We start from the raw sequence: 27,938 nt of genomic DNA, 5'->3' as shown, positions 1-27,938 counted from the left end.
GAACGAATTCGCTATCAAAATTCTTATCGGCAGCTGTTTGCCCTGTTTGCACTTTCAATTAATAATCAAAATAAACTTGTGCCAAGAACGCTGAGTCAGCATTTCATTGTCCAGCCATCCGAAAAGAGCAAGTACCTGGACATTTAAAAAAAACCTTTTTTCTTCGGCCGCTGCCTCTCTCTCTCTCGCTCTGCCGCCTTCACCTCGCAGCGCCCCAACGACCGCCATTGTGCTCCGCGAGGCCGTCACGATGCACCGCCTCATGCTCCGAGGCATCCAGTGCTACGGCTGTCGCAGCCATGTCATCCAGTCTTTTCTGGCCATCGCTGATATCAGTTTTCCCGCGCCTCTATACCACAAACCATGCCCTCGATCTCCGTTACACCACCAGAGCAGCTTTTCATCATTACACGGTCAGCCCTTTCGGGGCCAGTCCATAGCCCGCAGCGCATCTTCTGGCGAGCCGTCCGTCGACAACGGTAGCGAGCAATCTCCAGACGCTGCCAGTCAATCCAACGAACATGTGCCGTGGTATCTCAAGGAAGAGACTGCGGAGCTCGCTTCTCACCCGCTTGGGCAACAGCAGTTGATCCCACCGCTACCAGACAACCCTCCCCCAATGCTGGAAGATCTTCTGCAGCACATCTCGGTTGACATTGGTCTCGATGATCTCTCTCTCCTCGATCTGCGAAATCGCAATCCTCCTCCTGCTCTTGGCGCAAACCTGATCATGATCATCGGGACCGCTCGCAGTGTAAAGCATCTCAATGTCGCTGCGGATCGACTGTGTCGTTGGTTAAGGAGTACTTACAAATTGCAACCGACCGCAGACGGCCTTTTGGGTCGAAACGAATTGAAGATCAAACTGCGAAGAAAGGCCCGCCGGGCGAAGCTATCTAGCAACGTGTCATCTTCTTTTGAGGAAAAAGACGATGGGATCACAACTGGGTGGATATGTGTGAACGTTGGTTCTGTTGAGAACGGGAAACCGGCCGCGGGAGCACAAAAGCGCGATTTTGCCGGGTTCGGAAACGTCGCGGATAGTGCTCGAATCGTGGTACAGATGCTCACTGAAGAAAAGAGAGCCGAGCTCGACTTAGAAGGCCTGTGGAATGGCAACTTTCCACCGCGATCTCCAAGCGAACTGCGGGCTTTCGAGCAACAATTCGAACAATTCGCTGAAAAGGCGGCTGCAGAGGCAACAAGTGGAAGAGGCATGTATCGCGACTCGAGATCACATGCAACGGGTTCTGGCATAGACCCCGGACAAAGAAGAGGTTTGCATACCAGCCGTCGCGTCCAAAGCATCAGTATCGAGGCCGTTCTTTCACCCGGGATGGTACCTCGGCAAGAAGCGGCGTTGAACCATGAAGATCATTTGGTCTCTCCTCGCAATGCGCCAGCAAAGGCTTCAAAACCTCTCAATGTGCCTCCTGAGATCACATCATTGCTTCAGCATTTGGCTCAGCTTCCCAGGGATGATGCACTCCGGGAATTGGGATCAGGTCCCCGAGATATGGGCTCCACATTATTTTTGCGTCTGTTCCAGCAGGCCTTGGACAACGCAGAGGATCCGGACGGTAATATTCTTGCGAAATTGGAGCTGATCCGTATCGCCGTCACTCTACAGCATCCTCAGTATACAAAAGCGGATTTATTCGATGCTTTCAAGGAGCTGGCTGCTTCAGGATATGACATCTCTGAGTCTCAAGCACTGCAGACGGTCAAAACACTGCTCTCTTTTGGCGACAACGATGCCGATGTCTCTAATGTCGCGAAACGCGTCCTGCGATCTGATATAGATCTGGCACTCAAGGTTCTCAACCATATGAGCTTGCGTGGTATGGACATTCTTAGTCGCGAGGTCTTCTCCATGCTCTACACCGCGTCCGGATTCCAAGTTCCGGTCCGCCCAACCAACGATAACCTAAGTCCCAGTTCCGTTGAAACAGAAAAGTCCACTCCGGTGTCGGCGGAAGAGCTTAACGAAGTGCGCCTTGTTCAGGATCGTCTTCGCAAAATCATGGATGCCTTCGATGTTAAGTTTGGACCTGAGCAGTTTCTGAGCCTCCTCCGATTTCACTTCCACCATGGAAATTATGACCAATTCTGGGCTATCTGGCGGAAGATGTCACTTTTGCAACTTCCCCGATCAAAGGAGTTTTATGTGCTACTCTTCCGCCTCCATGCCGAGAGAGGGAACCAAAAGAGAGCGGCCGAGTGCCTGTCGTCATGGGTTCCTATGATGGCACGGGAGCAGCCACCTGTCCACCTTGACGCCGACATTGCAAGAGTGGTGATGGCATGTTTACTGGTGGCCAATCCGGATGTCAAGCAGAGGGCGGACGCAGGCGACCCCGGCGAGTATCCCAACCTGTGGAACAGATGCTGGAATGCCCTGGTGGCGAGTCAAACGGTCCAGGAATAAAATACTTTTCGATGTGTTGTATTACTACGATCAATTGCAAGCTCTTCTCCGGCCATATCTATTGCAGGCGTTTTTGTCAGGTTTCTTTTTTGGGGGTTGCATTTGTGGTATATACCACTTATTATTTGTTTAGAGTACTTATTTTCTTTTCTGCAACATTGTACTGTACACAATTTCCTGTAGCGATAATAATTGGAAGATGAATATCTGCAAATCCATTGCACCTTTTTTTCAAGTGGATCCAGAATGAGCTATAATTTTCTCCTTCCGCTGACGGACCAGCCGCGTGCTGCAGGGATGCACTACGTCTACCAATCAACCAAGTAGCTACACAGTTACACACGACACGGCAAAGGAATGGACGTCCTCACCTACACCTGTTCAATAGCAGTTTTGAAAAAAAAAAAAAAAAGGTAGTTTAACCGACGGACGAGCGAACGATCGTCAAAAAAGTGGAGTCACGGGGAATCGAACCCCGGACCTCTCCCATGCTAAGGGAATGTTATACCACTAAACCATGACCCCTTTTTGTTGTTGGAGGACCGAGCGCAGTTGACATGTTGTGCAGATCCGGGTTTGGTGGGCGGCGGAATCCTTTCACGGCGCTGGGCAGAGCAAGAGATTAAAAAAAAATCTACCTTTTTTGCATTGAAGCTTTTTTCAACCTTTTTTTCTTATTTTTTCCCTTTTTTTTAACTGGTTCTTTTTTTGCGTACTTTTTGTCTGTGTGGCGCATGTGTGTGTGTTGTGGCTGCCGCTGCTGAGTAAGCTGCGCCCTCGTGAAGCCCAAAATAAAGTTACCGCGGCTTTTGCAACTTTGCTGGCGGCGCGAGAAGTCGGGCGAAAGCTGGGGAAGAGCAACAAAAAAGGGCACCTCGATTCTACAGTCCCTTCTCAGATTTTCCCGTGAGATCAGAAGAGCTGGCGATGCTCTCTGGTCAAGAATGGAGTATATGTCCGCTCTGCAGAATGATTTCGACGACTTCAAACCGTCCTTGTTTGGTAAGGAGAATCTGCTGGGCTGAAGCCGGGGGAGCTGCAGGGCATGCCGAAAACACACAAAGCCCCCCCTATCCGCCTCCCTGAAAAAGCACTTTGCTGACGCTCAAAGCTTGAGTAGAAATTCTCTCTGAGCAGCAGCTATCTGCTCTCCTTCCGCCTTCTCTCCGCTACCTTCTCGCTGTAGCTACACACCGCCATCCTCGCCACCTTCTCCGCATCCTCAACTCGTTCGACGAAGTCTACGCGCTGCTCTCTCTGGTCGTGGAGAGATATTACCTCAAGACCTTCGGCGGCTCGTTCACGGAGAACTTCTACTCCTTGAAGCGCGAGCGTGTTCTCGAAATTAAGAATGGCGAGGTTCCAAGAGCGCAATTGGGTGCCGCTGGGCCCGTGCGGGATACGTTGAAGCTCCGTAGTTCGGATGTATGGAGGAATCTAGCCGTGCTGGTCGGACTGCCGTATCTAAAACGGAAATTGGACGAAGGATACGACATCCACGCTGCTCCGCAGGCGGCGCTGGCGATGGGAGGAGGTCCGAGATACAATCCGGCCGACGACCTGCCGCACAATCCGACCATCCGCCAAAGGTTAATGTTCTACTACAAATGGTTCCTGAGGAACGTCTATCCTTCGATCAACGCGGCGTACTATTTTTCGATTCTGGCGTTCAACCTCGCCTATCTCTTTGATAACACGAAGTATTCATCTCCATTCCTCTGGCTGATCGGAACGCGAATCAGGCGGTTGAGCTCGGCGGATCATAAAGCTATCGCATCGATAACCGAACCGAAACCTCTCAGCGGTGCCAGTGCACGACCTGGGGCAAGCCGCCTCGGCATGCTCAGCCCACGCAACCTGTATCCACGCGTGCTGGGCTCGCTAAAATTCCTCCTCCCGGCGTCAATATTTGCTCTTAAATTCCTCGAATGGTGGCACGCAAGCGATTTCTCCCGCCAGCTAGCCCGAAAGGCGACCGAGGCGCTCGATCTCCCCGCTCCAGTGATCTCAGGGATGCCACCACCACCACCACCTCCCTCGATCAAACCCACTCTCCCATCGGCATTGAAGCAATCCGGCCAAACCAAGCTCACCACGCTCCCCACCTCTTCCACCTCCACATCCACATCCACATCCACATCACCGCCCACCACGTCAAAACACCGACAGGCCCCGATCTCCTCCACCTCATACCTCCCCATCTTCACCGTCCCGATCCCCAGACCGGACTCCTCCACTTCTTCCTCCCAAGACACCCACAACACGTGCCCGATCTGTCTTCACCCGCTGGTCAACCCCACCGCGTGCCAGACCGGCTACGTCTTCTGCTACAGCTGCATATTCCGCTGGCTGAACGGCGAGCATGACCGACAGCTCGACTTCATGAACGGTACCGGCGGTGAGTGGGACGATGACCCGGATGCGGACGGGGAGAATGGGACTGAGGGTGCTGGGGTCAAGGAGTACGGCGAGAAGGGTGCTGCGGGGAAGAGTAGGGCTGGTAAGTGGGAGAGTGGGAAGGGACGGTGTCCGATCACCGGGAGACGGGTGCTGGGTGGAACGGAGGGGCTTCGTAGGGTGCTTGTGTAGATTTTGATATCACTTGTCTAGTTATTTATTAACCCTCCTTTGGGGTTGGATCTGATACATGCACCGGCATCCATGTAGTTTTCCTTTAGGCAATTTAGATGAATTATTATGAAATAGTGATTTAATGTGTATATTTTTAAGCTCACATAGCACACAGGAATGCCTCAGGTAAACTGTATGTACTATACTTTGTTCAATATATATGCTGCTCTATATCCATGTATATAATTGTATCACAGTGTATATGTGCACTGAAAAAAGAGAGTCAAAGCACGAAACGCTGCCTGTGTATCAATACGGACAGCCCAAAAAAGGGAGCCGTCCAAAATGGCTGATGAGTGAGTATCAACGCATGCCAAACAAAAAAAAACGCCATCGAACCTTTCAAAGGTCCCAACATTATTCAGAAAAAGCAAAAGGCACCCACCAAACAATCTAAAAACGAATGCGCAAAAGACAAGAAAGCCCCCGCCATTAAAAAAAAAAAAAGAAAAAAAAAGGAAACATGGCAAACACAGAACCATGCATGCCCACGTCATCAAATACCCAACCACCACTTCCCCCTCTCATACACGAAAAAGCTGGTCGCCACCATCGGTATAACCTTCATATACCCAATAGTCAACCCCACGAAGAACCCCCTAAACCCTTTCTCCATCCACACCACTCCAGCGGTCTCCAAGATACTCATCCGGTGTCCGTCTCCCACGGCCCCCGCGACCTGCATTCTCCGCCGGATGACTTCCAGCGGGTACGACGAAGTCTGGGAGACCAGGCCGGACAGAGCTCCGGAGAACAGTTCGGCGGAGGCCTTGAGCTGGGCGCGGTGGGAGCGAGGCTGTTCCTGGCCGGAGCGGGTGAACCGTTCTGAATCCGGGATGGTGGTGTAGGGCGCTAGGCTCGGGGAGCGGAGCCAGTCGCCGATCGTGTCGTGGGTGAGGAAGGACATGCCCGCGTAAGGGAACATGCCGACGAGGGTTGGCGAGAAGCCGCGGTAGAAGTTCGACAGGCCCCCCAGCGGCGCAGCGCGCTTGACGGCCGAAGCGACGGCTGCAGGGCCGGATCTGGATCCCTCCACCGCGGCGGCCGTGGTAACTGAAGAAGAGGACGCGGAAGTCGCGGCTCCGCCGTTTTCATGGTAAATCTGCGAACAAATTTTCCTCAAGGACGATCTAGAATTATGCTTCGTTTCAAACGCCAGCCGTACTCGAATAAGCTCTAATGGATATGTGCAAAAAACTGACGAAATGCCTGCCAGGCTGCCGCTTATCAGCCGGCGGAAGGGAGTTTCATTTTGTTTGGTGGGAATTATGACGGCACGGATCTGTTCGTAGGCTAAGAATTTGATAGCGGCGTAGGGGAATATCCGCAGAAGTGTGGCGGAGTGCCCTTTGAACAATCCGCGGACGCCTTCATGCTGATTGATTGATTTCATAGCCGACACAACACCGAACCAGCTTGTGGAATATTTGGCAAACTGTGGATTCGAAGTCTGGAACAGGATCTTGACTCTGTCGAGAGGGCCGACCACCGTTTTGGCCTAAACACAGAAAAAAAAAAAAATTAAAACATTAATTAGCAAAAAAGCCGTCGATGAAGATCTTAACGGAATATCTCGGAGTCGTAGAACATAGAGAACTTCAAAGAAAAAAAGACAAAAAAAGGAAAGCAAGGACCTATGGACTACACAGAGGAATCTACTTACCGCACATCCGGCCAAACCCCCAGCCAACCCGCTACGAAGCAAATAATCCAAGCTCCGCTTATCCACCTCTTTCGCACCCGCTCCGCCGCGTTTTCTCATTCCTGGCTGCGCTCCCTCAGCAGTGGTAGTGGTAGCACTGGTAGCAGCAGCAGCGCGCACAGCAGCATGCTGGTCGGTATCTGACACCGGCCGCGGCCGCGGCGGTGATGATGATGATGGTGGCGGCGGTGGTGGTGGTGGTGATGGTGATGTTGCTGTCGCAGGTGCCATCTGGCTCGTGTGCGACATGATCATCGGGCCTCGGGAAATGCTTTCCGTCTGAAAATCGCAGAGTGGCCGGGCAGTGGCGATTGGGAGATGTGAAGGAGAGGGCGATGAGGGCAGATGGTCCGCATTGTCCGGGACGGGGAGGACGCCTGACATGCACCGGAAATTCAAGAAAGAAAGGAAGGGTGTGACGTGTATGCTTTCGTTGTTGATATCTCTCTCTCCTTTTTCTTTTTTTTTTTTTCGTTTTGGTGTATTGTTCTGGCGCTGGCTGGCTTTGGAAAAAGCAGCCCACACAAACAACCCAGAGCGAAGGGGGCGGGATTTTTTGGTGCGGCTCGTCGCGGGGAAAAGAAAAGAGGAAAGGGCGCTAAAAGGGCTGTGCCACGTGACCCCTGCCCGCATTTCGTCAGGATTAGTCATCGTAATTTCTCCGAATTTTGCCTACTACGCGCACGCTGATTGGCTGGTGGCCGGCTACGGTTTGGCTTCCGGCGCCGAAAAGCCGACGCGATTTTGCCGGAGAAGCCGCCACGTGACATCCCTGCAGGCCGAGATCGAAATCAATCGCAGAGAGAGAGAGAGAAAGAGAGAGAAAATGAGAGAGAAAAAGAGAGAGAGCGGAATCGAAGGATGATCATAGAACTGGCTTGTTTGTTTGTGCTGCTCCAACTGGTATACTAGAAATCAAAATAATAAACCATGTAGTGACGATGGCCCCCACTAATTCTATCTGTTTTCTTCCAAAATATAATAACACCCCCCCCCCCCTTCTTTGATCAGAGCCGGTGGGATACAGACACACGCACACACGCTCGCCGAAGATGCCAGAAACTCCCCCCAATATGCATATCAGTTCGCTCGCGTATGTGAGGCAAAAAAAAAGGGGCAAAAATTACAAAAAAAGAACAGCGCCAACTGCATCTCTATTTAAAAAAAAAACAACACCGAAATCAATATATCCCAATAATTGATTGGGCTTCTTCAACTCACTCCGCCCAAGGTATTTGAACACTGGGTCAAAACAGCTACCCATTCTTGCCGCCCCCTCCCCCCCCCCCAAAAAAAAAAAAGAAAAAAAAAAAAAAAAAAAATGCTGAGCGGGGTACTTCGATTCCAAACCGCATGCGCAGGCCAATGATCAATGACAAAAAAAGGTGTCCTGGGATACCGGGTTGGCTGGCCAAACGGTCAACCCGATCTAGAAATATACCAGGAAAAAAAAAGGGGAAAAAAAAAAAAAAAAAAAGGATGTCATCAAATCGTTAGTTTTCTTTTCTTTTTTTTATTATTTGTGAATACCCCGCTGGTAGAAGCCGGCGGCGCCTAGAAATTGTACCGCGTACCCTGTCTGGCCAGCGGCTTGCCTTGGCGATTCAGCATCTTCAGCTCTCTAGCGTTGTCCACCGATTTTTTCGCTCTTTTCGTAGGGCGTTCTGGTTCAATGTGCAGATGACCGTTATCCCGTAGAGCCGTCGAATTTTTCCACTTCAGGCAATGGAAGTTGCTGTAATCGGTGTACGTCTTCGTCCGCGTGGACATCCTCGTCGGAGGCTCCTCCTCCAATTCCACCTTGGATGCATGCTGCGACAGATGCTCCTTCCGGTTCTTCATGTACTTGGCGATGTTATCCCTGTGAAGCTGGAGCTCTTTGCGCAATTTAATCTCGCGGACTCCTCGACTATCGAGCCAATTGATAAGCTGGTCCAGCTCGTCTGGGTCTTCGTAATATCCCCATTCCTGGGCATTGAGCATGCTCGTGGGCCCTTCTTCGGCCCTTTTACGCTCCGCAACAGTCATACCAAACTCTTTGAAATATGATCGGTTCAATTCGTCGGGAAGATCGATGAACCCTTCACGCTCGATCTCGTCGGGACCTTGCACCCATATTCTTCCATTGGCGTAACCTGCAGACGCCGTCGAGCTATTGGGAAGGCCCTCGTAAGGCATTCCGTTTCGTTCAAACCAATAGTAGCGATTCCAAAACCGATCTTTTCCAAGGACGCGGGTCCTGGGACAATCCGCCTCGCGCAGGTCGTTATCAAGGACGGCTATGTCCGCCTCATACGCCTTGACCTTGGCCTTAAGGTCTTCAATCTTTTTAAGCACGCGTTGGTATTGTTTCGTTCCCTTCGGTAGCTTGGCAGCCAGTTCCTTACGCAGCCGTTCCTCTTCCTGTCTTCGCTTGCGTTCGAGCTCCCTATCAGCCCCTCCACGTAGAGAGCGACCAATATAGGATTCTTCTTCCTCGTCTGACTCGCTAGTGGCCTCCGATTCTTCTTCGGTTCCGGGTACCTTCGATTCGGCAATCTCCTCTGGCTCCGGAGCGGGAGAAGGAGGGCGCTCCGGCTCAAGTTCTTTCCGTTCTTCATGTAGCTTCCGTAGCTCTTCGAGGCTGTGGACATATTAACATCGATCATCTCCGAGTAAACGTTTCACACATGGGGGGGCTTCAGGTGAGTACTCACGTAGCTTTTCGAGCGCGCTGCAGCTCAATCTTCTCTTTCCGGAACTCGGTCATTTGGTTGCTACACTCTTCAAGGTAATTCTTGATAGCTTTTGTTTCAAGAGTGAGCATGCAGATGATCTGTAGCGCCTGTATACGTAGGTTTATGTTGAGGGTAGAATATTGCTCCTGGGCGGTCTCTCGTGTCGGTTCGGCATCCAGGGGTGCGAGATGAGAGAGAATTTCATCGCAAATCTTCTGCAACCTTGGCCGACTCGACAGTCGGTATAGGAGACCGATCATCACAAGCTCCCATCCGCCATTCTTGAAATCGCGCTTCCGCAGACGGTCGATCCACCCGTACTCCGTAAACATCTCGGCAGCCCGGTGGACTTTAATATCAGCGGTGGTGGAACGACTGCGTGGTGGAGGCTTCGTATTGTTGATCTCAACCCGTGCCAGACTACTTCTTGTTGTTCTTCGAGTCGGCACCGGTTCGGGCTCAGGCTCGGGCTCAGGTTCAGATTCCTCCGACTCCTCCTCGGAGTCTTCTTCCGGGGCCGCAGGTAAAGATATTTGAATAGCACCTTCCTGATCTTTTTCGGAGTTAACAAGTATTTTCAGCACGGCGCAATGGATCTCCGTGAAGAGTTCACAGTTGATATCATCGGAGGAAAAGCGCATTGCCTCGAGAAAGTCATCAAAGGTGAACGAGTCAAGCTGGAACACTTCACAATATACGTTCAACGTGTTCCAAGTTTCGAGAAGGGGCCCGACAGATTCCATTTTGAGGCCTAGGTCGAGTTTCTCGGCAGTTTCGTCATTGGTCAAGAAGCGTAATCTTGGGCGCCGGGCGCCGTCGGTTGGCGGTATGTCGAGATCCTCGATAGGATATTTGATCGGGGCCGGCGGAGGCGGTGGTGGGGAGGGCGGTAACTTGTTGTTAATGATGACTGAAAATTCTGGAAGAAGGGCCACCGGTGCTTCAGAGGGAGGTGGTGGCCTGTGTTTATCGTTCTTTGGCAGTCTAAACGATGGGTTGCCGTTTAATGATCGTCTATAGGCTTCGTACTGTTCCTCCTTTGCCTTTTCAAGCTCCTGGGGGGTTTTCGCCTTCTGACCTTTCGTGGATGGCTTCAACTGCGGGCGTTGCGAGGCAAAGAATCCAAATAACTTTTCGTCTTCCTGCTTATCTGCCGACACCTTAGCCTTCTTTCCCGCTTTATTCCCGTATTGAAGATGCTGAGGAACCTCGGTATCGATATGGTAGTATTCAGCAATGTGCGGCTTGACCAGCCAGGGCGCACCGTTCCAGGACTCTCTCGACACTGTATTCTTGATGAACGACCTCAACATCTGTTTTGTGAATATTTTCCGATCACGCGCCAGATGTTCGTCATCCACCAATGCTTCTTCGTTTTGACGGTTGGTAAGTTTCACCAGGTACCGGGATGACGCCCTCCGTTCTAAGGTCCCATCTGATCGACAGATTTCTGGGAATCTTGCCTTCTCGCGAACCACCCCCTGTAGCCGAGAGCCATTTGTAAGTAACACGGTGACTCGTTCGCCGGGATAGAAGTCCTGCTTAAAATCCTTGAAAAATGTAAGCTCGACGGTTGTTTTTAAATTCGGCTCTGCTCTGGAAAGGGGTACCTCGTAAAGCTGATCCACTGCGTAGCAAATATCAGTAAACTGCCTCCGGTGTTTTTTTTTTTTTTTTTTCAACTTCAGGGTGCTCTCTTACCAAGACTATCTATTCTTGACACGATGGAGAATTGGACCTTGCGCAGCACCGGCTCCTTCAGGGCCTCGGGAAAGGCGTTATCCACTTCTCTGGAACCCTCAGCCTATACATCACAGTCAATGCTGTTTTCCCAGAAGCTTGCTGTCAATCTGGTACGACATACTTCGCTTCTCAAGGCCTCGAAAAAGGTAAGGGATGAGTGACCGGTGATCTCGCATATAAACCGCTTCTATACAGGATAACTGAGGTTATTCGAATTGCCCACAGCCATTGTAACCAGCATCAACACCCCCAAAACCCCGACAGGACCAAAGGCAGACGGGTCGCGGAGCAACAACGGAGCAAAAAGAAGAAACCGGGGGAGAGCTCCATACCTGCTTGTAGAAATTCATTCTGGCGAGAGGTTAGCCCTTTTTTTCTGCTCCTTCCTTGAACGCACAAAGGTTTGGGAATATGGCGACAACAGCAGCGGCCTCTTACCTCTGCAAAAACGGCTCGTAGCTCGTGAAAACCTCATCTGTCTCGGGAATGACCCAAACCTAGTGAGATTCGAGCGGTATCAGCAACCAAGTGCAAAAAGAAGTTCTTCCCCCCTCAAACCGGTCTAGTCGCATACCTCCGAGCTGTCATCTTCAATGGTCGGCTTCGGGAGATACTGAACGGGTTTGCGCTTGAATAACACCTAGAAGAGCGGAGCGGCGCCAGTGTCAGCGGTGATATGGCGGCAGGTATGGGGGGTGTTGTTCCGTACCATCTTGACGATTTTCGCGGAACGCGAACGGGATCGGACCGCGTGTGAGTAGGTTGAGCAAAAAGATAAGACGCCGGGGGCTAGGTTCGCCCGTGAGGCTCCGCGAAGTCTTGGACACGAAGAGAGCTAACTCAGCCTGGGTTGAATGTGGTAGTCAGCACGGAAGTCCCAGATGGAAATTTTTTTTTTCCCCCCTTTCTTTCTTTTCCTTTTTTTTTTTTTTAATTGGGTTCCTTTTCTTCTAGATTCCCTGGTCTATAAATGTTTTTTGTGGATGGAAAGACGCGTTGTTCTGATAGCTCTGCAAGAAGCGGCGTCGAAGGGCAAGGCTGCTCACCTGGTGGAAACCTCATCACGCGTAGCTGTTCGAGCGGAAGCCTCCAAAAAATAAATAAATAAATAAATAAAAAGGGTAAGCAAGGCCAGCCGGGGAGAGAGACACGACGGGGAGAAAAGCGAACGGTGAGTCGAGGAAGACGGCGGCGGAGAGGTGGTAGGCAGCGAGGAGGATGGATGGAGGTTGATGCGTGGGTGACGGGGAAGAGGAGGAGGGAGGAGAAAACCATTTGGGTGGAAGTAGGGGAGGACGAGGAGGGCCGCTGCACTAATCGGGAATGGGGGGTGGTTTTGGTTCCTGATGGGGAATAGGGCCGGGGCCAGCGACTTGCGTGGGTGGGAGCCGCCGGAAGGGCGGCGGTATCAACGTATGGGCGGGTACATCTTCCCCAACCCCAATATATATATATATATATAGGCACGCGAGAGCACATAAATACATATCGTCTACTCCGGCGCGGTGAAGCCGCTGAACGGGTGACCGCCGGGTTATCCAGATTCACGATCACGGCCCTGGTTCAAACTACAGAGTACTTCCGTACGGGGGAAAAACATACATACATCCATGGTTAACTTAGTTAGCTGGCTCGCGGAGCTCGAACTGCAGACGAGATCTCTCTGTGTAATTGCTGTTCCCGTCCCGGCGCTGAGAACATCCCCAGACACACAGTTCCTCCCCCCCTTTTTTGGTCCCGAGCAACGACTTTCTGCGGCCTTCGACGAGTTTTCGACGCGGTGGACCGGGGCACGGTGACGTATCGATTAAGCTTTGGCTGTATGTATGGTAATGGCGGGTACATAAAGGTGTCTAGTGTGCCGCGCGGGAAAGGCTGTAAGTTACTCGGAGCTGAAAACACAAAATTTCCAGTCAACTCTTTTTATTGTTTTTTATTTTTATTTTTATTTTTTTTTTTTTTTTCAACCCCCAAAATCATCACAAGCTTGATAAAGAGAACAGCTCTCTTTTTTGTTTTTCTTCTTCTTCTTCCTTATTTTTTTGTGCTTCCAGTGGTGGCTCAGCAGAGTACCAGAATGGGGGGGACAATTCCTTGCCAAGACGCCAGCCCAAGCCGATCTGCGCTCAGGTTCGTTCCTTCGCCCGGCTGCGCTGCTCGTTTGGTCGTTGAAGGAGAACAAAAAAGACGCCTCCATCTCTGCCCTCGTCCCGCTGCACCGTCAACCTCCCCCTGCCATCCCGCCCACGCACACAACCCCCAACGTATGAGTACTCGTTCTGCTCGGAATCGAGCGGCGATTCACGCTGAAGACCTTTATTTCTGCTTTTTTCATTAATTTACCCAAGCATCTACACCATCACATCAGATTGATGCCTTCTTCCACCACCCCCTTCTCTCCCCCTCCCCCGGGCGGCCCGAGCAACCCCCACCACTCTTCCTCTCTATCTAGCAAGCTTCCTCCTCGACGTCGGAATCCGAAAGGCTCATATTAGTCTCTCTTTCCACTAACACAACCAGTCATAGCCATCAGTCAAGGTCGGCGCCATCTTCACTTCTTCCATTTTGCCCCCTCCCCCTACTAGGGACCTGACTTTCCCATGCCACTCGAAACCTATGCGGTTCGTATGAGGTGGAGCGGGCAACAGGCCGCCTCTCAACCCTGAATAGGCATCCTTTGGCGTCATCAATACCCCCCCCGCGCCCAATCTCTAGTTCTTCTCATGATCCAAAGGATATTCACTTCGCTGCAGCTTCCTTCGCGTTTGGCAGGAGTGCGTTACGGCCTTCTTGTTTGGTTTGCGCCATGCAAAAGCAGCTTTTTTCTTAGAATCCATTACCACCAGAAGCTACTACATATCCAAAAATTCATGTTTAAGCAGTGTTTCCAAACAGAGCTACCATGCCCAATGAACCTTACCATCTTTCCCAAGCTCCTCAAGGGAGGCCCCCTTTTTACCAGGACGTCTATATCTAGAGATATGCAATGGCAAGTACCTGGTAGATAGACACATCTTAGGCTTCTGAATGGAGGTATACGAGCGTACGATGAGCTCGGAGCGCTATATACCTCTTTTATATATGTCCCTTCAGTAATCTTTTAATAGTCGCCAACTTCACGATGGGCACTGGACGCTGAATGAGATTTCAGATTATACCATATATGGCGTGGTTGTATTATCTTTTCCTGGTAATAGGCCGCAGTCAACTGTTTGCCTGCACAAAGAAGGGGCGATTGAGATACTACAATGAATGCTCCTAAGACGTAAAGTAAACCACCATAAACCCAACCCAACTACCCATCACCCCAAGCGCCGCATACGAACTCGTAAACATCAACGGCAGAAACTCCATCCTGCCCCCAAACAGCCACCCGTGCACCAGCGAGCAGTACACGATCAACGGGATCGACACCGTGTCATACAGCAACGAAAACCGATCCAGCAAGAACACCCTCGGCCGCGCCGGCACGGGAGCCAGCCGCTCAAACGTAAACAGAAACAGCACGAGCCAGAGGACGGTGTACACCGTCTTCACGGGGAACTCTGCCGCCGTGAAGAGGAGCGGGAACAGGGAGACGTGCCCTGCTACGGCGAGCGGGCGGAAGGCGCCGAGATAGCGGAGATCTTTGAGGGCTAGGAGGCTGAAGGGCAGGATGATGAGAAGGATGGCCTTTTCGTGGACGTGCCAGCCGAAGAGGAAGGCGGCGTAGGCGCAGAGGGTGATGGAGCCGACGAAGTTGTCCCAGTTGGGCTGGAGCCAGAGTTTCAGGAGTGGGAGCTGTGTGTGTTTCCTTTTGTGAGCTTGGTTTCATTTGTGGGAGTGGGAAGGAAAATCTTTTTTTCTTTTTTGTTTGGGGGCGGCGAGGTTTTTCGATATCTTACCAGTTGGAAGAAAAGAGTTAAAGCGAATGTGTGCTCTTTCTTCACTTCGGGCAGGATGGCAAACGAAGTGTCACCAACGAGACCTCGCGTCACACTTGTGAGTGCATCCGCTTTCATAGGAAGTCCAAGGCGAGGGGCGACTGTTTTATGGGGATTTATCAGCATAAGGAGGTAACAGGGTAGAAGTATGGAGAGTCAAGTGTGTACCTGGGATAAGGACTCTGTCCACAAATGAATACATTGCCCAAATGTTCGGCGCCCAGTACGCATGGCATAGCCCTCTTGAGAACGGAAATAGCCTCTCCTTGATCTGGTTTAACTGCCCCCAGTACACAAACGGACCAAACGCAGCAGCAAACACGCTAGTAATTCCAATCCCTAGCTTGATGATGTTGCCAAACCGTGGACGGAAGACGGATTTTGGATCGAGACAGTATGCTCGAAGGAGATACACAAAATATGCCAGGGAGAGGTAAAGGTATATATGCTTCAGGCATAGCAAGATTGCAAAAGTGACTCCGCCATAAAGGAGTGTGGACTGCTTGCGGGCCAGGACAATTGATAATATCAAGATCCCATACAGGAATCCATTGTACTGAAAGTGGATGTGATCAATAATCAACAAGCCTGGCGAAAGGAGAATAGAAAGACTGGCCGCGTGGGCCAAATGCTTGCTGGGAGCAGGCACGGACTTGATATATCTTACCAAGGCGCCAAGTCAGTAAACTCAGCTGTGTCCATCGAGCGTAAAAACAAAATATGTATATAGAAAGAGAGAAACAAACGTACCGATTTAATGCGTAAACCAGCATCAACTCTAGGAAAATAACGGATGACCGCTGGAAGTATATCGTCTGCCAGGAATCATAGTTGAGATTTCCCAATTGCAGCATTGCAGGGTCAACAAAGAATGCCACTTTCGACAATAGCCACTCGAGGCCCGCGAAGAATGGCGGATAATCGAGTGTCCATTCTGAAGTTTTCTACTCGTTCATCAGCGCCATCCTTGCACTGACATTGAACAATAGGAAGTGGAAACCCTTACCTCATAGTACCAATCCTGCACAGGCAGAGAATGCGTGATAGCAAGCCAATTGCGGTGGACTTCGAAATCCGTAGACTTGCTAATAACATGGTGTTAAGTCAGCGCGCTGGAACAAAAAAAAAAAAAAAAAAAAAAAAAGAAGAAAAAAAAAAGAGGAGGTTGAGAATATAACTTCCACCTACTATGCTGGGAAAAGGAGGACCTTGAATGCTGCTGCCACAAGGGCGCATTGGGTCAACGACGGGAAGAATTCAGCCATTGGGCATGACCGTCATCACCTATACTAAGCTGGCAGGATAGACAACGGACGATCCAGCAGCGGAGAGACCACGACGACAACGACGACTCCTCGAGGTTCTTCTGCTTCCCGCTGCGTGTTTGCAGCTTTATCTCGCCAAATAAATTCGCCAGAGAAGGACCTGTAAATTACCGTACGGGCAACATAACAGCTCCAATACGGCTGAATTGCTTGGCTGCCACGTGATTATGCAGCCACAGGCTGGGGTGTTTGGCCTGTTTGCTTGTGGCTGCGGCGCTGCGTGAGGACAAACTGGCCGGTTGAATATCAGACGGAAGCCCAGCGGACAGGCACACAGAGCAACAAGAGAGGGAAAGGAGTCTGTCTTTTTGTTTTGTTTTATTCTTTTTTCAGCTTTAAATTTATTTTGTCCATTTATTGTGATTAATTGTCCCTTGTGCTTTTGGGCAATTTTCCCCAAAGCCAGGAGCCGGAAGGATTACTGGTTATCAACATACTTCTTGCTTGGAATATCTAAAACACACTCACTGTTTGAGCTTGAGCAAGTGCAGGCAGAATTCACCGGAAGCCCTCTGTTTTTGCAATCATTCTTTTACCAAAGGCTTTTTTAAGACCTATAATGATCATACTGTTTTTCGGCTGTTATTAAGATTATCAGCATAAACATTTCAACCCTTTTGGACGCGGTGTTTCATTGCTCCCGCTATCAGGAAGACTTCGCTTCTTGCTTTTCTTTTTCGGAGGGGGGAAACCGATAGCGCCTCATCCTATTATCATTAAAGATGATTCTATCATCCAGCATTGGCCGCATCCTGGCCCTGTCTTCGTCCCTGTTTGCACTATCCTCTGCTGATACCCTGGTTGAAAGAACAAGCTTTGGCAATGGAAATCGGTATGGGATTCCAGTCTCTTTTGGGGACGCGCCAATCTAATAACTTTTATAGTATCTCGGCGGACATGTCCTCGTTGCCGGGATGGCAACTCTCTGGAGATGGCTTCACCCCGGAGATAGTAAGTCGTCTCCCGCATCACCTAGAACCTGGGCCAAGAAGCGAAAAGGCATTAATGGGCCATAGATGTCCGATAGAATAATTATGACGCCTCCATATCCAGGCCGGAAACGAGGCGCCATGTGGACACTTGATCCGTGAGTGTCCCGTAGCAAACCTCCTTTGTACTGCATTAACATCTACATCCAGTGTTTCTCAATCAGAGTGGACGGTCGACTTTGAATTCAGAGTCAATGGCGAGGATGGTCCGGGTGGAAATATCCAGCTTTGGTATGTTAAAAACGGCCAGGTTGATGTCGGGTCGCAAGATATCTACAGCGTTTCTCGCTTTGACGGGTTGGCCATCACCATCGATAGCTCACAAGGCGTAAGTACACGGCATCCTTCGACCAAAAAAAAATTGTATTGGTTTCACGATTGCCTAACGTACTTTGAAGAGAGGCATGGTGCGTGGCTTTTTGAACGATGGTACTACCGACTACAGAACTCACCGGAACGTCGACAGCCTGGCATTCGGCCACTGCGAGTACTTTTACCGTAACCTTGGAAGACCATCGCAAATTACTATCAAGCAGACTATGTTTTCATTCGAGGTTCTAATTGATAAAAGAAGCTGTTTCCATACCAAAAAGGTTGGTTATCGCTTGCCCTTCTGCCGAAGATAAGTGTATTCATCTAGTCCTTTTTTTTTTTCTTAGGTCTTCCTTCCCGTGGGCAACACGTTTGGAATCACAGCTTCGTCCACGGATTATCCCGACTCCTTCGAAGTCTTCAAGTTCGCCTTGTCGGTTCCACGACCAGGCAGCGACAGCGGCGCCTCTCAGAACCAGCGAAGCCATCAAGCCCAGCAGCCGCCTGTTCAAAGAAGTAACACAAACCAGCAGGCCTCCCCGGACGGCCTCTCGGGAGTTCAGACCCAGATCAAAAATATCCAAGATCGCCTCCACACTTTAAGCACCTCGACTGAAAGGCTCCTGAACGACCTCGCCCTGCTCTCCAAGAAGTTCGACGAACGCAACCAAGAACTCGCCCGCAACTCCGCTAATCGCGATCAGGTCAGCAGCGTGGACCAGAGGGTCATGAGGCTCGAGAGAATGATCGAACGCGTCCAAAAGGACCTCGCGGGCAAGGACTATCAGCGCCATTTCACTAAATTGGAAGAAGCTTTGCGACACTCGCACTCGGGTCTACTCGAGAATCTGCACGATTCCTCCCATCGTAAGTTTTTAAAACCCGACCCCCAACGGAAACCAAAAACTAGAAAGAAAGAAAGAAAGGAACAAAAAGAAACCAATGCGAAAAACAAGCAAGTGCTGACGAAAAATGACTAGGTATACTTTCATCTGCTCCTCGCATGGGCTTCTTCATCTTCCTGGTAGTAGCGCTTCAACTCTCCCTTGCCGGAGCATATGTTTTCTACAAGAAACGCCGTGCAAATATGCCCAAGAAGTTCCTGTAAAATTAGATTAGTTGATCCTTCCATTCCAAACTAGGCCTCCCTTTTGTGTTTATGCTATTGACGTCTTGAATGAGATAAACTGGAGATGATGAGCCTTATTCCCCCCCAACCCGCGACAGATACACATGTTGGCTATTAGCGATGTTTTGGATTGAATCAGCAGAAGCCATTTCTCCCTTGCTTTTTTGTTCCATGCCAAATGTATTCGCTTTTCCTTAAATTATGCCTATGATTAATTTACCACCCATTCAGTTCCCGATGAGCTCGACCATCAGAAAACGTAAATAAATAAATAAATAAATAAAAATAAAATAAAAAGGTAGATACCCTTCCCCGTATCCGAGGATGAATTTGTACTTTATCGGGAAACACGGCATATTCGTTCTCTGAACTACTACAGCGGGGTATGTATGCAGTACTGTACATATGTTAAGAAGGACATGAAGGATCAGAAGAAGACGAAGAAGAAGAAGAAAACACTAACTGCCGTGTGCCCTCCCAGTTTCCCACTCTTCTCAACACACCTTTCTACCTAGAAACAAGCTCACCCGTAATCTCCGCAGCAGAACAACCCGCAATTCCAGCTTGCTTCGCCAGGCGCGCGTGTCGCTCCTCAACCCTCTCCTTATGTTGCCTGTTCTTAAGATGTACCTCGAAATTGTCCACCGTCAACGCTGGACCGGGAGTGTATAGCTTCCCGGGACAATCGTGGCATCGGATTCGTGGGAAGTATTTGTAGATCAGCTTTTGTCCCGGGTGTGTCGTTGCAGCGTTGGGGATGGGTAAGCTGGTCTGGGGGTCGACGGCAGTGTAGCGCATTGTGCCTTCGAACGAGTCGCGAGGATAGCTGCGTTTTAGATTGTTCAGGCCACGGACGAGCCAAGACGGAGGGGGAGGCTGCGAGTTGTTAGTTACATTGGCGAAAATTTTTTTTTTGTTTTTTTTGAGGGACGGGCAAATTGGAGTATCATACACCAGGAACACCAGGTTGAGGAGGATGAGGAGCATCGACGACCCCGTTCAGTTGGGATGGCGTCGGGCGTTTCGGAGTGGTTGCAGGCTGGGCGGCTGGCGGGCCCATGGAGCCGCGAGGGGTGGGAAATGCGTTTCGAACGGGAGTTGTTGCACCTGCTGGAGCTGGCGAACCTGGATACCCTTTTTGCCTTGTCTTCAGGTCCTTCATCAGTTGTCGTAGTTTGTGAGAACTGATCCTAAGTCTAACGATCAGTTTCTCTGGAGCCTCGGAACTCTCTTCGCGATAGTCTCGCCTTCTTGCAGACGTTCTGGTTTCGTGAAGAGAGGAAGTTTCGGGAGTTGCAGAACGACCAAGGTGGCTGCGCATCGCCGACTGAGCGATTGCGGACGCTGTCCGCATACCGCGGGTCCGTGCAGTTCCTTGGGTTAAATGCGACATGGCCGGCGAGGCCCCAGACGATTCATCGCTGTCAGACTCATCGGAATCCTCCAGACCATCACGTTGTCCAGTAGTTGCACGCCGGCTTCGACCAGTGCCAGATCGTTTGAAAAGTCGACTCTCTTCGACGGAAGCCGCAGATCCAGGTATGACGGAGGACACGATCATCGTTCGAATTGTGCGCAGCCGGTCTTTTAGATCAGGAAGAGCTGGCCCACCACGACGATTAACAGAACGTTTTTGCAGTCGCTGTTCACGGGAGATAGATCCTTCAGTCCTTTCAAGGCCAGCCTCGTTGAGTTCCCAGAGGACGGGCGTAAATTCCTTGGCCTGCTGGATAGAACGGAATGTGGATTGAAGTGGAGAAGCCTGGAATGCACCTTTGAGGACAGGATCCTCTATGGGGCGACCATCAAACGGATGGGATACGATGTATAAGCTTCGAGTGAAGAGCTGGGCTTGCTCTCGAATGGAATGGGCAATTGCGGTCGCAAACTCCCCCGGAAGGGCTAGGTCCGTCGCCATTTGAACTGCAAAAACTTCAGGTGAGTTATAGGGGTCGTTGATATCCCATTCAAATTGGTCCACTAGAGTATGTTGTCCAATAGTGATATTCAACTTGATCAGAATGCGCATTTCGTCGTTTTTGTAGGCAAAGTACGGGAGGTGGGGATCTAATGGTTCCTCTTCGATAAATATATGGGGGTGATATTCCGTCAATTGATCTTGGATGCTTTGGGTGATTTGCCGGACAAGTGGGCCGCAGGATTCTAGCGGGAGGCCAAAATCTTCGACGAGCTTTTCCGCGAAGACATCAGGTGGCGTAACGCGGTCATGTAGGTTCCATGTAAAAGTATCTCGAATTTTCACCTTATCCCAATCAATATCCAACCGTATGGGGACCAAGTTTTCGGGTTGATCTGCTTGTTTGTCCATCTCCTGTCGGGAAATCCGTGTATCCCGAGATTTTCGGCCTCCGGGCTTCCTTCTATTCGATGGGTAGAGCAGTTGTGGATGCTGCGATTTGAGATCGGTTCTGGCGTTGCCAAAACCTTCATAGCCCATTCCAAATATAGCGCCTGGGTTCATTTGGCGCTCATGTTGTATCTGCAGGTAGAAGTCGCGCTCTGCTCGTTTTTCCTGTAAGATATCCTGGTGTCGGGTTCTGCCAGCAGCAAGTGTGGAATGTAGCCATTCACGGTGAAGGTACTGCTCCAATAATACCTTATCAAGCGGCGTCTCACGGGGCCCGACAGGAAGCTCCACAGGTGGTGGTGATGATGATGAATGTTTTATGGAGCCAGATCTGGAGCGCTTCTGTCCGAGGGAAGTCCCGTTAGCAGGCTCCTCCTGCTGCGGATCGGGAGACCCAGGACAGTCCTCCTGTCCGTCATCAAGATTTGAGGTTTCATTTTGCGACTCAGTTGTACCTGGGCCTTCAGGTTTCTGCTTTCCTTCGGCGAGCGAAGCCGGCGAATGCCCGTTGGTAGTTTCCGTGTTGGCAGACGTCTTTATATCTGTCTCATCGCCAAGGAGATTTCCCCCTGTATGCTCCGCCATAGGCTGGGATGACGTCTGGGGTACAATGCCGGCGATAGCTGGGCAATCCGGCGAGGCATCGGAAGAAGCCATTTTTAAGGGGGTTGTTGGTCGCGACCAGGCAGTTGGTCCTGGCAAACTGCTATGTACTTGACAGTCGCGCGATATGAGCTTCACGCATATTATAGATCTAATATGGAACCAGGGGCAGTTCATTAGCTTGGATAATAGGCAAGACCATCCCAATTACTGAATTCACAATGGCGTTGCAACCCGGACAGTCCACCCATTCTGCAGATCTTTGGCATTGATATGATAAAGTGCGCAGAACCGCAGAAGTATTCACAGAAGTACAACAGATCATAGGATCAAGATGATGATATTAACACACCTAGATCAGTCACAGGCAAAGAGCCAATAATTCTTGCTTGGATTGCGTTCGGCTACTCGGCTGGGTCCAAACAGAATATTAACGCGTGGCGGCAAAAATGAGGAGATTGTCGGCGATTAACGCGTCTCGCTTTGCTGGATGGGATAGGGGCTAGGCTTAATAATAATAACAAGGCATCAAAATTCCCGGGAGAAGTCGCTTCCAAGGGTATGGCTAGCAGCTATGTCTTGCTTGATGGACAGCTCAGCTTCCGATCATCCGTCACTCGCCTTTTCGCTTCTTCGCCCAAGCAGCGAACACAGCAGAAGAGAGGCAGGCAGTGCTGACTCATCCACTGTCACAATCACGTGGATTTGTCGAAGCGAATTCGGGCTGTCGAGCTGCTGATATGCAGAGTATGGAGTATAGGGTGTGGAGCAGCTAATATAGAGTACATCATGGGAAAATATTCTATCATCTCCAGTATAAACTAAAGCTATCAGAGCACTTCCACATCGGTCAACCAAAAGACGGGCGGTCATATAATATATTCGCAGCCAGCCTGGAGAAATGGAAAACTCCACTTCAGTCACGTGGTACATATTGACATTGACCTTGAAAGGGGAAAAGAAGCGGCTTGGAGTGAATCACGACGTTTAACAATCCACAAGGCCATCTGCAACGACTGCACGATGGTCGGAGCTGAATACACCATCGTCGAATTTGTTAGGCAACACACCATATTGCTTCACCGTCCACGGGAAACCTTGCTCCGTTTTGGGTCCGACAAGGATGTAATCAATGCGGGTTTCCCGTTCTCCCTCGTATCCAAACCCCGTGTAGGTGATTTCATTACCATAGCGCTCGTCAGGCTTGATCTGGTCTCGGGCGTCGACTAGAGGAGAAGTTGGATCGATAAAGACCTGGTATGCTTCTTGGTTGACCTCGCTGTTGAAGTCTCCCGCGAGGAAAAGGCCCGAGATGCGGTCTTTGAATTTGTGAAGGTACCCGTCAATTGTCCGCAGAATGAGCTTAGCAGATTCATATCTTGACCCGGACCCCTGGTCATCGAGATGCGTAGTCATTGCAAGCACCGTCTTTCGACTAGCCCGATGTCTGAACACTCCGACGGTTACGATGCGGATCGAGGCTGCATCCCAGCCTTTCGAGGGCACCTCAGGGGTCTCGGAGAGCCAGACCGTCTCCCAGGTCTCCAGCTTCCAAACATCAGGGCGATAGAATATCGGGGAATATTCACCGGCTTGCTTTCCGTCGTCCCTGCCTACTCCAATGTACGCCCATGTGTCCCCATGGGAATTCAGGCCGGACAGGACGTCCTCGAGCTGGACGCGGAGCACTTCCTGCAGACAGATGAAACTCTCCGCGTTGTGCCTTGTATGGAAGATAAGCTCATTCAGGACTAGATGCTTTCGTTCTGGCCAGGGCTTCTCGCCCTTGAATGGACGCGAAGTTGCATAGCGAATGTTATGGGTAAGTATACGGATAGACAGCGGGCAGTCTAGCTGCATGATTGGGTTTCCTTGTTTCTCACAAAGTAGCAAATCAAGCTTCCTCTCTGATGCGGGTTGGAACGAGAGAAATCACAAAGAGGCGATGGGCAGGCAGTTGGTAGAGTCGCTATCGAGCCTATCTCTCTCTGCCCCTGACCTTGCAGCAGGCGATGCGGTCTATCTTATTCTCATGGCAGCCGTCGTCTCGCTTCCCTGCATTTGTTGATCAGGCATCATGTGATGGTCTTCATGCGCGGTGTGGACCAAAGCCGCACGCGACAAAGCGAGCCTGCGGCCCAGCGTACAGAGGAATACATACCGAGAGACCTCAAGCAGAACTTACCTTGGACATCGAATATCGATGCGGTGTTACTCTGTAGCTCGCTGTTGCTCGCAGCTGTCGGGGCTTGCGCGCCAGCTGGTGTCTCTGGGTGCGGGCGCGGCGGCCGGTACGTCATTCGCAGCATCCCAGAGGCCGGGCGCGAATCCACACGGGAAATCCCACCATCAACCTGCAACCGCTTAATATTCCCCTCCACCCCACCTAAGTTGACCAACAACCCGGCCTGACGTCCCCTAGGCCTTTGAAAAAAGCTCACACGACTCACGTCCACACCGTGGTTCCGCCAAACACTTCAATTGGGATTTATTGCTCTCGCTGCTGCAGCTTTGGCGAAAAACGTCCGCCATCGCTCACCACCTGAAGATCCAAAATGGCCGAATCAGCTGAAGTTGGTGAGTTCTGCTCCGTCTCGTGGCCGTAGTCAAAAAATTAAATCGAGCACATTGCTTTGTCCGACATTCGTGGGTTTGGCAGCCGCCTTCTTTGCTGTCGTTCCTTTGCTTTAATTTTCTGGGCTGCCACTATATATCCCCGCCGTTCGAACCTTTGCTATGGGTCCAAGCAGAGGGGACGTTGTCGTGTGCTCTTGAGTCGACCAGAAAAGCTGACCGAAAATCGCGATAGATTACACCCTTAACAACCCCGACACCCTAACCAAGTACAAGACTGCCGCCCAGATCTCTCACAAAGTCCTCGAGGCCGTCACAGGTGCCGTCTTCTCCATCCCCGGATCCTCCCTAGTCACAGTCGTGTACACGTTGAGGGATAAGACGCGATGGGACCTCTGACTCAAGCCGGATGCAAAGCTGACACTGAATACAGGATGGTGCGTTGAGGGCGCAAAGATCCTGGAGCTGTGCGAGAAGGGTGATAAGCTCCTGGATGAGGAAGTGAGCAAGGTCTACAAGGGCAAAAAGGTCCCGAAAGGTCCGTACGGCTCGCCTGGTTCTGCCACGGTTTGCAGCTCTCCAGACATTCATACCGTCATCTAACCCTGCTTCTTTTCGTCGTGGTCCTGTAATAATATCCTATCTCAGGTATCTCCCACCCAACTACGGTTTCTCCGAGTTCGTATGTGACACCATATACTCCCTTGGCGTCCGATGCGGAGGAAGCTGCGACAACATTGAAAGAGGGCGAGGTTGTGAAGATCCAACTGGGCGCCCAAATCGATGGTTTTGGAACCATTGTTTGTGATACCATCATCGTCCCATCCGCCAGTGGTCCCAAGGAGAAGATCACCGGCCGTGAGGCAGACTTGCTCTTAGCTACCTACTACGCTAATGAGCTTCTTCTCAGACTCATGGTCCCTCCGGGCCTTTTGGCGACTGGCACAGAGGAAGAAAAGAAGAAAGCCGCAGCTGAAAAGCCCCCCACTCAAGCAAAGATCTCCACTCTGCTAGAGAAAGTGGCGAAGAGCTATGACTGCAACGTGGTCGAGAACACCACCACTTGGCTCTTTGAGCACAATGAAATCGAGGGAAAGAAGAAGATCATCGTTGCACCCGGTGCAGGCGTGAAGGGAGAGGGGAGCCCCGAGGTCCCCGAAGTGTGGGGCGTTGAGGTTGGACTCAGTCTTGGATCTGGCAAAGTCAAGACCCTCGAGCACAGAGCCACGCTGCATCGTCGTACCACCACCACTTATATCCTGAAGCGACCAAGCTCCAGACAGACTCTATCTGAGATTGTCAGGAAGTTCGGTACCTTCCCGTTCAGTCTCCGTCAGCTTGACGATGAGAAGGCCGGCAAGGTCGGTGTGGTCGAGTGTGTCCGTGGTGGAGTTGTTCGCCAGTACGATCCCGCTGGAGAGGCCGACGGTGCTCCGGTTTCTCGACTGCTCACGACTGTTGGTATGTGACCCCGTATCCCTGTGCGAAACACCGCTGTCAGAATGAAGCCCGCAGCTGGATGTGACTCTTTGTCTTTGTGGATTTTCCCCTGACCTTTTCAACTTTTTAGCCATTCTCAAAAACGGCATGACCCGGCTGGCCGCCCCTCCTCCACTCGACCTCTCCAAGGTCGAATCCGACAAGAAGATTACAGATGAAGAAATCCTGAAGATCCTCGAGAAACCCCTTGCCAAATCCACAGGCGCCAAAGGCAAAAACAAGAAGAAGAAGAAGAAGCCCGCTAAGAAGCAGGCCGAAGATGCTGAAGAGTCTTCGAGCGAGGAGGAGTAAACGCACTCAACTCTACCTTTTCCCCTTTTTCATTTTTTTTTTTTCTTTTTTTTTCAGGATGTTTCCGTTCTGTGGCAGCTGGACTCGGTACTGTGTGGTGACCTGGTGTCTGTTCGCTTAGGGATCTGTCTACTTGGGACTCTCTTGATTTTCAAAATGGTTCTACAGCGATCTGTACCTTGATGGCAGGACTTGGATGGATAGCTGCGGATCAGGAGACACTGTTAAATAGCTACGTGCCTTACTCGAGCAAATGAATATGATTGTGCGCCTTGCCTGGCCAGGTCTTCTCTAGCAATACCCCGTCCCTTCGATTAAAATGCTAGCACCAGGACATCGGGAAACGGTAGATAGACTTTCACTCGAGAGATCAGGGCCAGTTGGGAGCCGTGAAAGGAACACAAAGCCCTCGAAGGCAGAGAGGATGGCCGGGAGTCTCCGCCTGTTTTGGGGGGTTCAACAGATGCCTAGAAGTCCCAAGTGAGCAGACGCCATACAAATTCAGCGCGTCCAGCTCTCACTTGCAACCCGATGCCACGGAGCTCTCCGCGAGACTGTTTATGTTTCTTTGTCCTTCCCGCCTAGCAACCGAAATCTCTGCTGGTTGATCTGGAGACTCCTCCTGGCGATATAAAACCTCCCTTCCTCTCTGCTCCCCCCCCCCCTCTCTCTCTCTTTCTTCCTTTCCACCTTTCCTCCCTCCACGCTTTCACATCGCACAAATAGCTTCATCACGCTCAAATCTACTGCTTCAAAAGCGTTTATCCATCACGGTTCATCTACTCTGCTTTGCTATCAAGTTCTCTTACTAACAACTCTCTCTTCGACGCCTTCCACTCCTTCATCTTCATCGATTCTCGTCACTTTTCTACCTTCATATTCACTTCATCTCTCTTCATAGAGACCATTTCCGGCTCGTCAAGAATCGTCTCGCCGCATTCTCACTCTTCTTTATTATTTGTCACTCCTGACACAAGTAAACTCCTCTTCGGCTCATTACGTCTTTATATTCATCGATCCTTACCTCTAACTTCTCACATTCTACCTTTAAATTCACTTCCATCTCTCTACTTAAAGATTATTTTTTTCAGTGACGAGGGATCGTTTCGGCGTCTTCTCACTCTTTTCTACTCGCGTCACTCCTGACCCAAGTGGCACGCAGTTTGGCTCATCATCACTTCATCTTCATCGATCTTTACCTCCAAATCCTCACACTCCACCATCAACCTCGCGCGATCTCTCTGCGTAGAGAATATCTCCTGCACAAGAAGAATCGTTTAAGCTAATTTTTGCCTACTTCACTCGCGTCATTCTCCTTCATTCACTTCTCGATCTCACAGCCCCTGAACCACTCGTTCTGCATCCTTTTTTCCAACAGATTCTCGAAAATCCGAGTATCTGTATAATCAAAACGCATTTCCGCGTCAAAACCGATCGATTCTACGACTTTCAAGTCAAAGCAGCGATTTTTTTTTTCTTTAAACTTCCCGTTGTGCGGTCGACTCGGTGTGTTTGTGGACAGTCCCTTTTTCCGGCGAGGAGTTTGACCCCAAAGCTCCCTCAAATCCGCCATCTTCATTTTCTCCCTTTCAAAACTTCTCAACTCCCGCCAACGGCCACAACCACACGCGGCCCAATCGTTCTCACGACAACAACGCGTGGTGTGTCCATTGTCAGCTTGTGATTTTACTTTTAGTAAGTGC

The 27,938-nt window shown here is 50.7% G+C and overlaps 10 protein-coding genes and 1 non-coding gene across 11 annotated transcripts; 4 read left to right on the top strand and 7 right to left on the bottom strand.

The window, feature by feature from the left end:
• Positions 1-250: 250 nt before the first annotated feature.
• ATP25 (ATPase synthesis protein 25 mitochondrial) lies at positions 251-2,428 on the top strand (the record flags this gene model as incomplete). The annotated part of the gene is made up of 1 exon (XM_003067314.2): positions 251-2,428. The coding sequence occupies one exon, from the start codon at positions 251-253 to the stop codon at positions 2,426-2,428; it is 2,178 nt and encodes a 725-aa protein (XP_003067360.2).
• Positions 2,429-2,881: 453 nt separating this feature from the next.
• On the bottom strand, positions 2,882-2,953 carry D8B26_007827. The gene has a single exon. It is a non-coding gene; the product is annotated as a tRNA-Ala (tRNA).
• Positions 2,954-3,372: 419 nt separating this feature from the next.
• Positions 3,373-5,108, top strand: PEX12 (ubiquitin-protein ligase peroxin 12; the record flags this gene model as incomplete). Its single annotated transcript, XM_003067313.2, has 2 exons — positions 3,373-3,430; positions 3,549-5,108. 2 exons carry the CDS (start codon positions 3,373-3,375, stop codon positions 5,015-5,017), a joined length of 1,527 nt encoding a protein of 508 aa, XP_003067359.2. The 3' UTR covers positions 5,018-5,108.
• Positions 5,109-5,498: 390 nt separating this feature from the next.
• On the bottom strand, positions 5,499-7,016 carry D8B26_007825 (uncharacterized protein; the record flags this gene model as incomplete). Its single annotated transcript, XM_003067312.2, has 2 exons — positions 5,499-6,557; positions 6,723-7,016. 2 exons carry the CDS (start codon positions 7,014-7,016, stop codon positions 5,556-5,558), a joined length of 1,296 nt encoding a protein of 431 aa, XP_003067358.2. The 3' UTR covers positions 5,499-5,555.
• Positions 7,017-8,315: 1,299 nt separating this feature from the next.
• On the bottom strand, positions 8,316-11,539 carry D8B26_007824 (uncharacterized protein; the record flags this gene model as incomplete). The annotated part of the gene is made up of 4 exons (XM_003067311.2): positions 11,343-11,539; positions 11,180-11,282; positions 9,458-11,105; positions 8,316-9,384 (listed from the first exon to the last, which is right to left on the bottom strand). The coding sequence occupies exons 3-4, from the start codon at positions 10,789-10,791 to the stop codon at positions 8,316-8,318; spliced, it is 2,403 nt and encodes an 800-aa protein (XP_003067357.2). The 5' UTR covers positions 10,792-11,105; positions 11,180-11,282; positions 11,343-11,539.
• Positions 11,540-14,385: 2,846 nt separating this feature from the next.
• On the bottom strand, positions 14,386-16,523 carry ALG8 (glycosyl transferase). Its single transcript, XM_066125651.1, has 5 exons — positions 16,151-16,523; positions 15,895-16,088; positions 15,313-15,806; positions 15,106-15,245; positions 14,386-14,974 (listed from the first exon to the last, which is right to left on the bottom strand). The coding sequence occupies exons 2-5, from the start codon at positions 15,996-15,998 to the stop codon at positions 14,480-14,482; spliced, it is 1,233 nt and encodes a 410-aa protein (XP_065981735.1). The 5' UTR covers positions 15,999-16,088; positions 16,151-16,523; the 3' UTR covers positions 14,386-14,479.
• A 222-nt stretch (positions 16,524-16,745) lies between these two features.
• D8B26_007822 (uncharacterized protein) lies at positions 16,746-19,079 on the top strand. Its single transcript, XM_003067309.2, has 7 exons — positions 16,746-17,301; positions 17,354-17,420; positions 17,486-17,556; positions 17,609-17,786; positions 17,857-18,051; positions 18,118-18,637; positions 18,751-19,079. Exons 1-7 carry the CDS (start codon positions 17,192-17,194, stop codon positions 18,876-18,878), a joined length of 1,269 nt encoding a protein of 422 aa, XP_003067355.2. The 5' UTR covers positions 16,746-17,191; the 3' UTR covers positions 18,879-19,079.
• A 160-nt stretch (positions 19,080-19,239) lies between these two features.
• On the bottom strand, positions 19,240-21,986 carry SNF5 (SWI/SNF chromatin-remodeling complex subunit). Its single transcript, XM_066125650.1, has 2 exons — positions 19,852-21,986; positions 19,240-19,775 (listed from the first exon to the last, which is right to left on the bottom strand). Exons 1-2 carry the CDS (start codon positions 21,922-21,924, stop codon positions 19,407-19,409), a joined length of 2,442 nt encoding a protein of 813 aa, XP_065981734.1. The 5' UTR covers positions 21,925-21,986; the 3' UTR covers positions 19,240-19,406.
• Positions 21,987-22,476: 490 nt separating this feature from the next.
• On the bottom strand, positions 22,477-22,803 carry D8B26_007820 (uncharacterized protein; the record flags this gene model as incomplete). Its single annotated transcript, XM_066125649.1, has 1 exon — positions 22,477-22,803. One exon carries the CDS (start codon positions 22,801-22,803, stop codon positions 22,477-22,479), a length of 327 nt encoding a protein of 108 aa, XP_065981733.1.
• A 54-nt stretch (positions 22,804-22,857) lies between these two features.
• On the bottom strand, positions 22,858-23,730 carry D8B26_007819 (uncharacterized protein; the record flags this gene model as incomplete). The annotated part of the gene is made up of 1 exon (XM_003067307.2): positions 22,858-23,730. The coding sequence occupies one exon, from the start codon at positions 23,728-23,730 to the stop codon at positions 22,858-22,860; it is 873 nt and encodes a 290-aa protein (XP_003067353.2).
• Positions 23,731-24,266: 536 nt separating this feature from the next.
• Positions 24,267-26,531, top strand: CDB4 (Curved DNA-binding protein (42 kDa protein)). The gene is made up of 5 exons (XM_003067306.2): positions 24,267-24,447; positions 24,680-24,763; positions 24,878-24,982; positions 25,093-25,905; positions 26,015-26,531. Exons 1-5 carry the CDS (start codon positions 24,426-24,428, stop codon positions 26,233-26,235), a joined length of 1,245 nt encoding a protein of 414 aa, XP_003067352.1. The 5' UTR covers positions 24,267-24,425; the 3' UTR covers positions 26,236-26,531.
• Positions 26,532-27,938: the final 1,407 nt, after the last annotated feature.

This window comes from Coccidioides posadasii, chromosome 4 (genome assembly GCF_018416015.2).
Source record: "Coccidioides posadasii str. Silveira chromosome 4, complete sequence".
In the NCBI taxonomy this organism is placed as follows: Eukaryota; Fungi; Ascomycota; class Eurotiomycetes; order Onygenales; family Onygenaceae; genus Coccidioides; species Coccidioides posadasii.
This window is presented reverse-complemented; position numbering and strand designations above follow the sequence as displayed.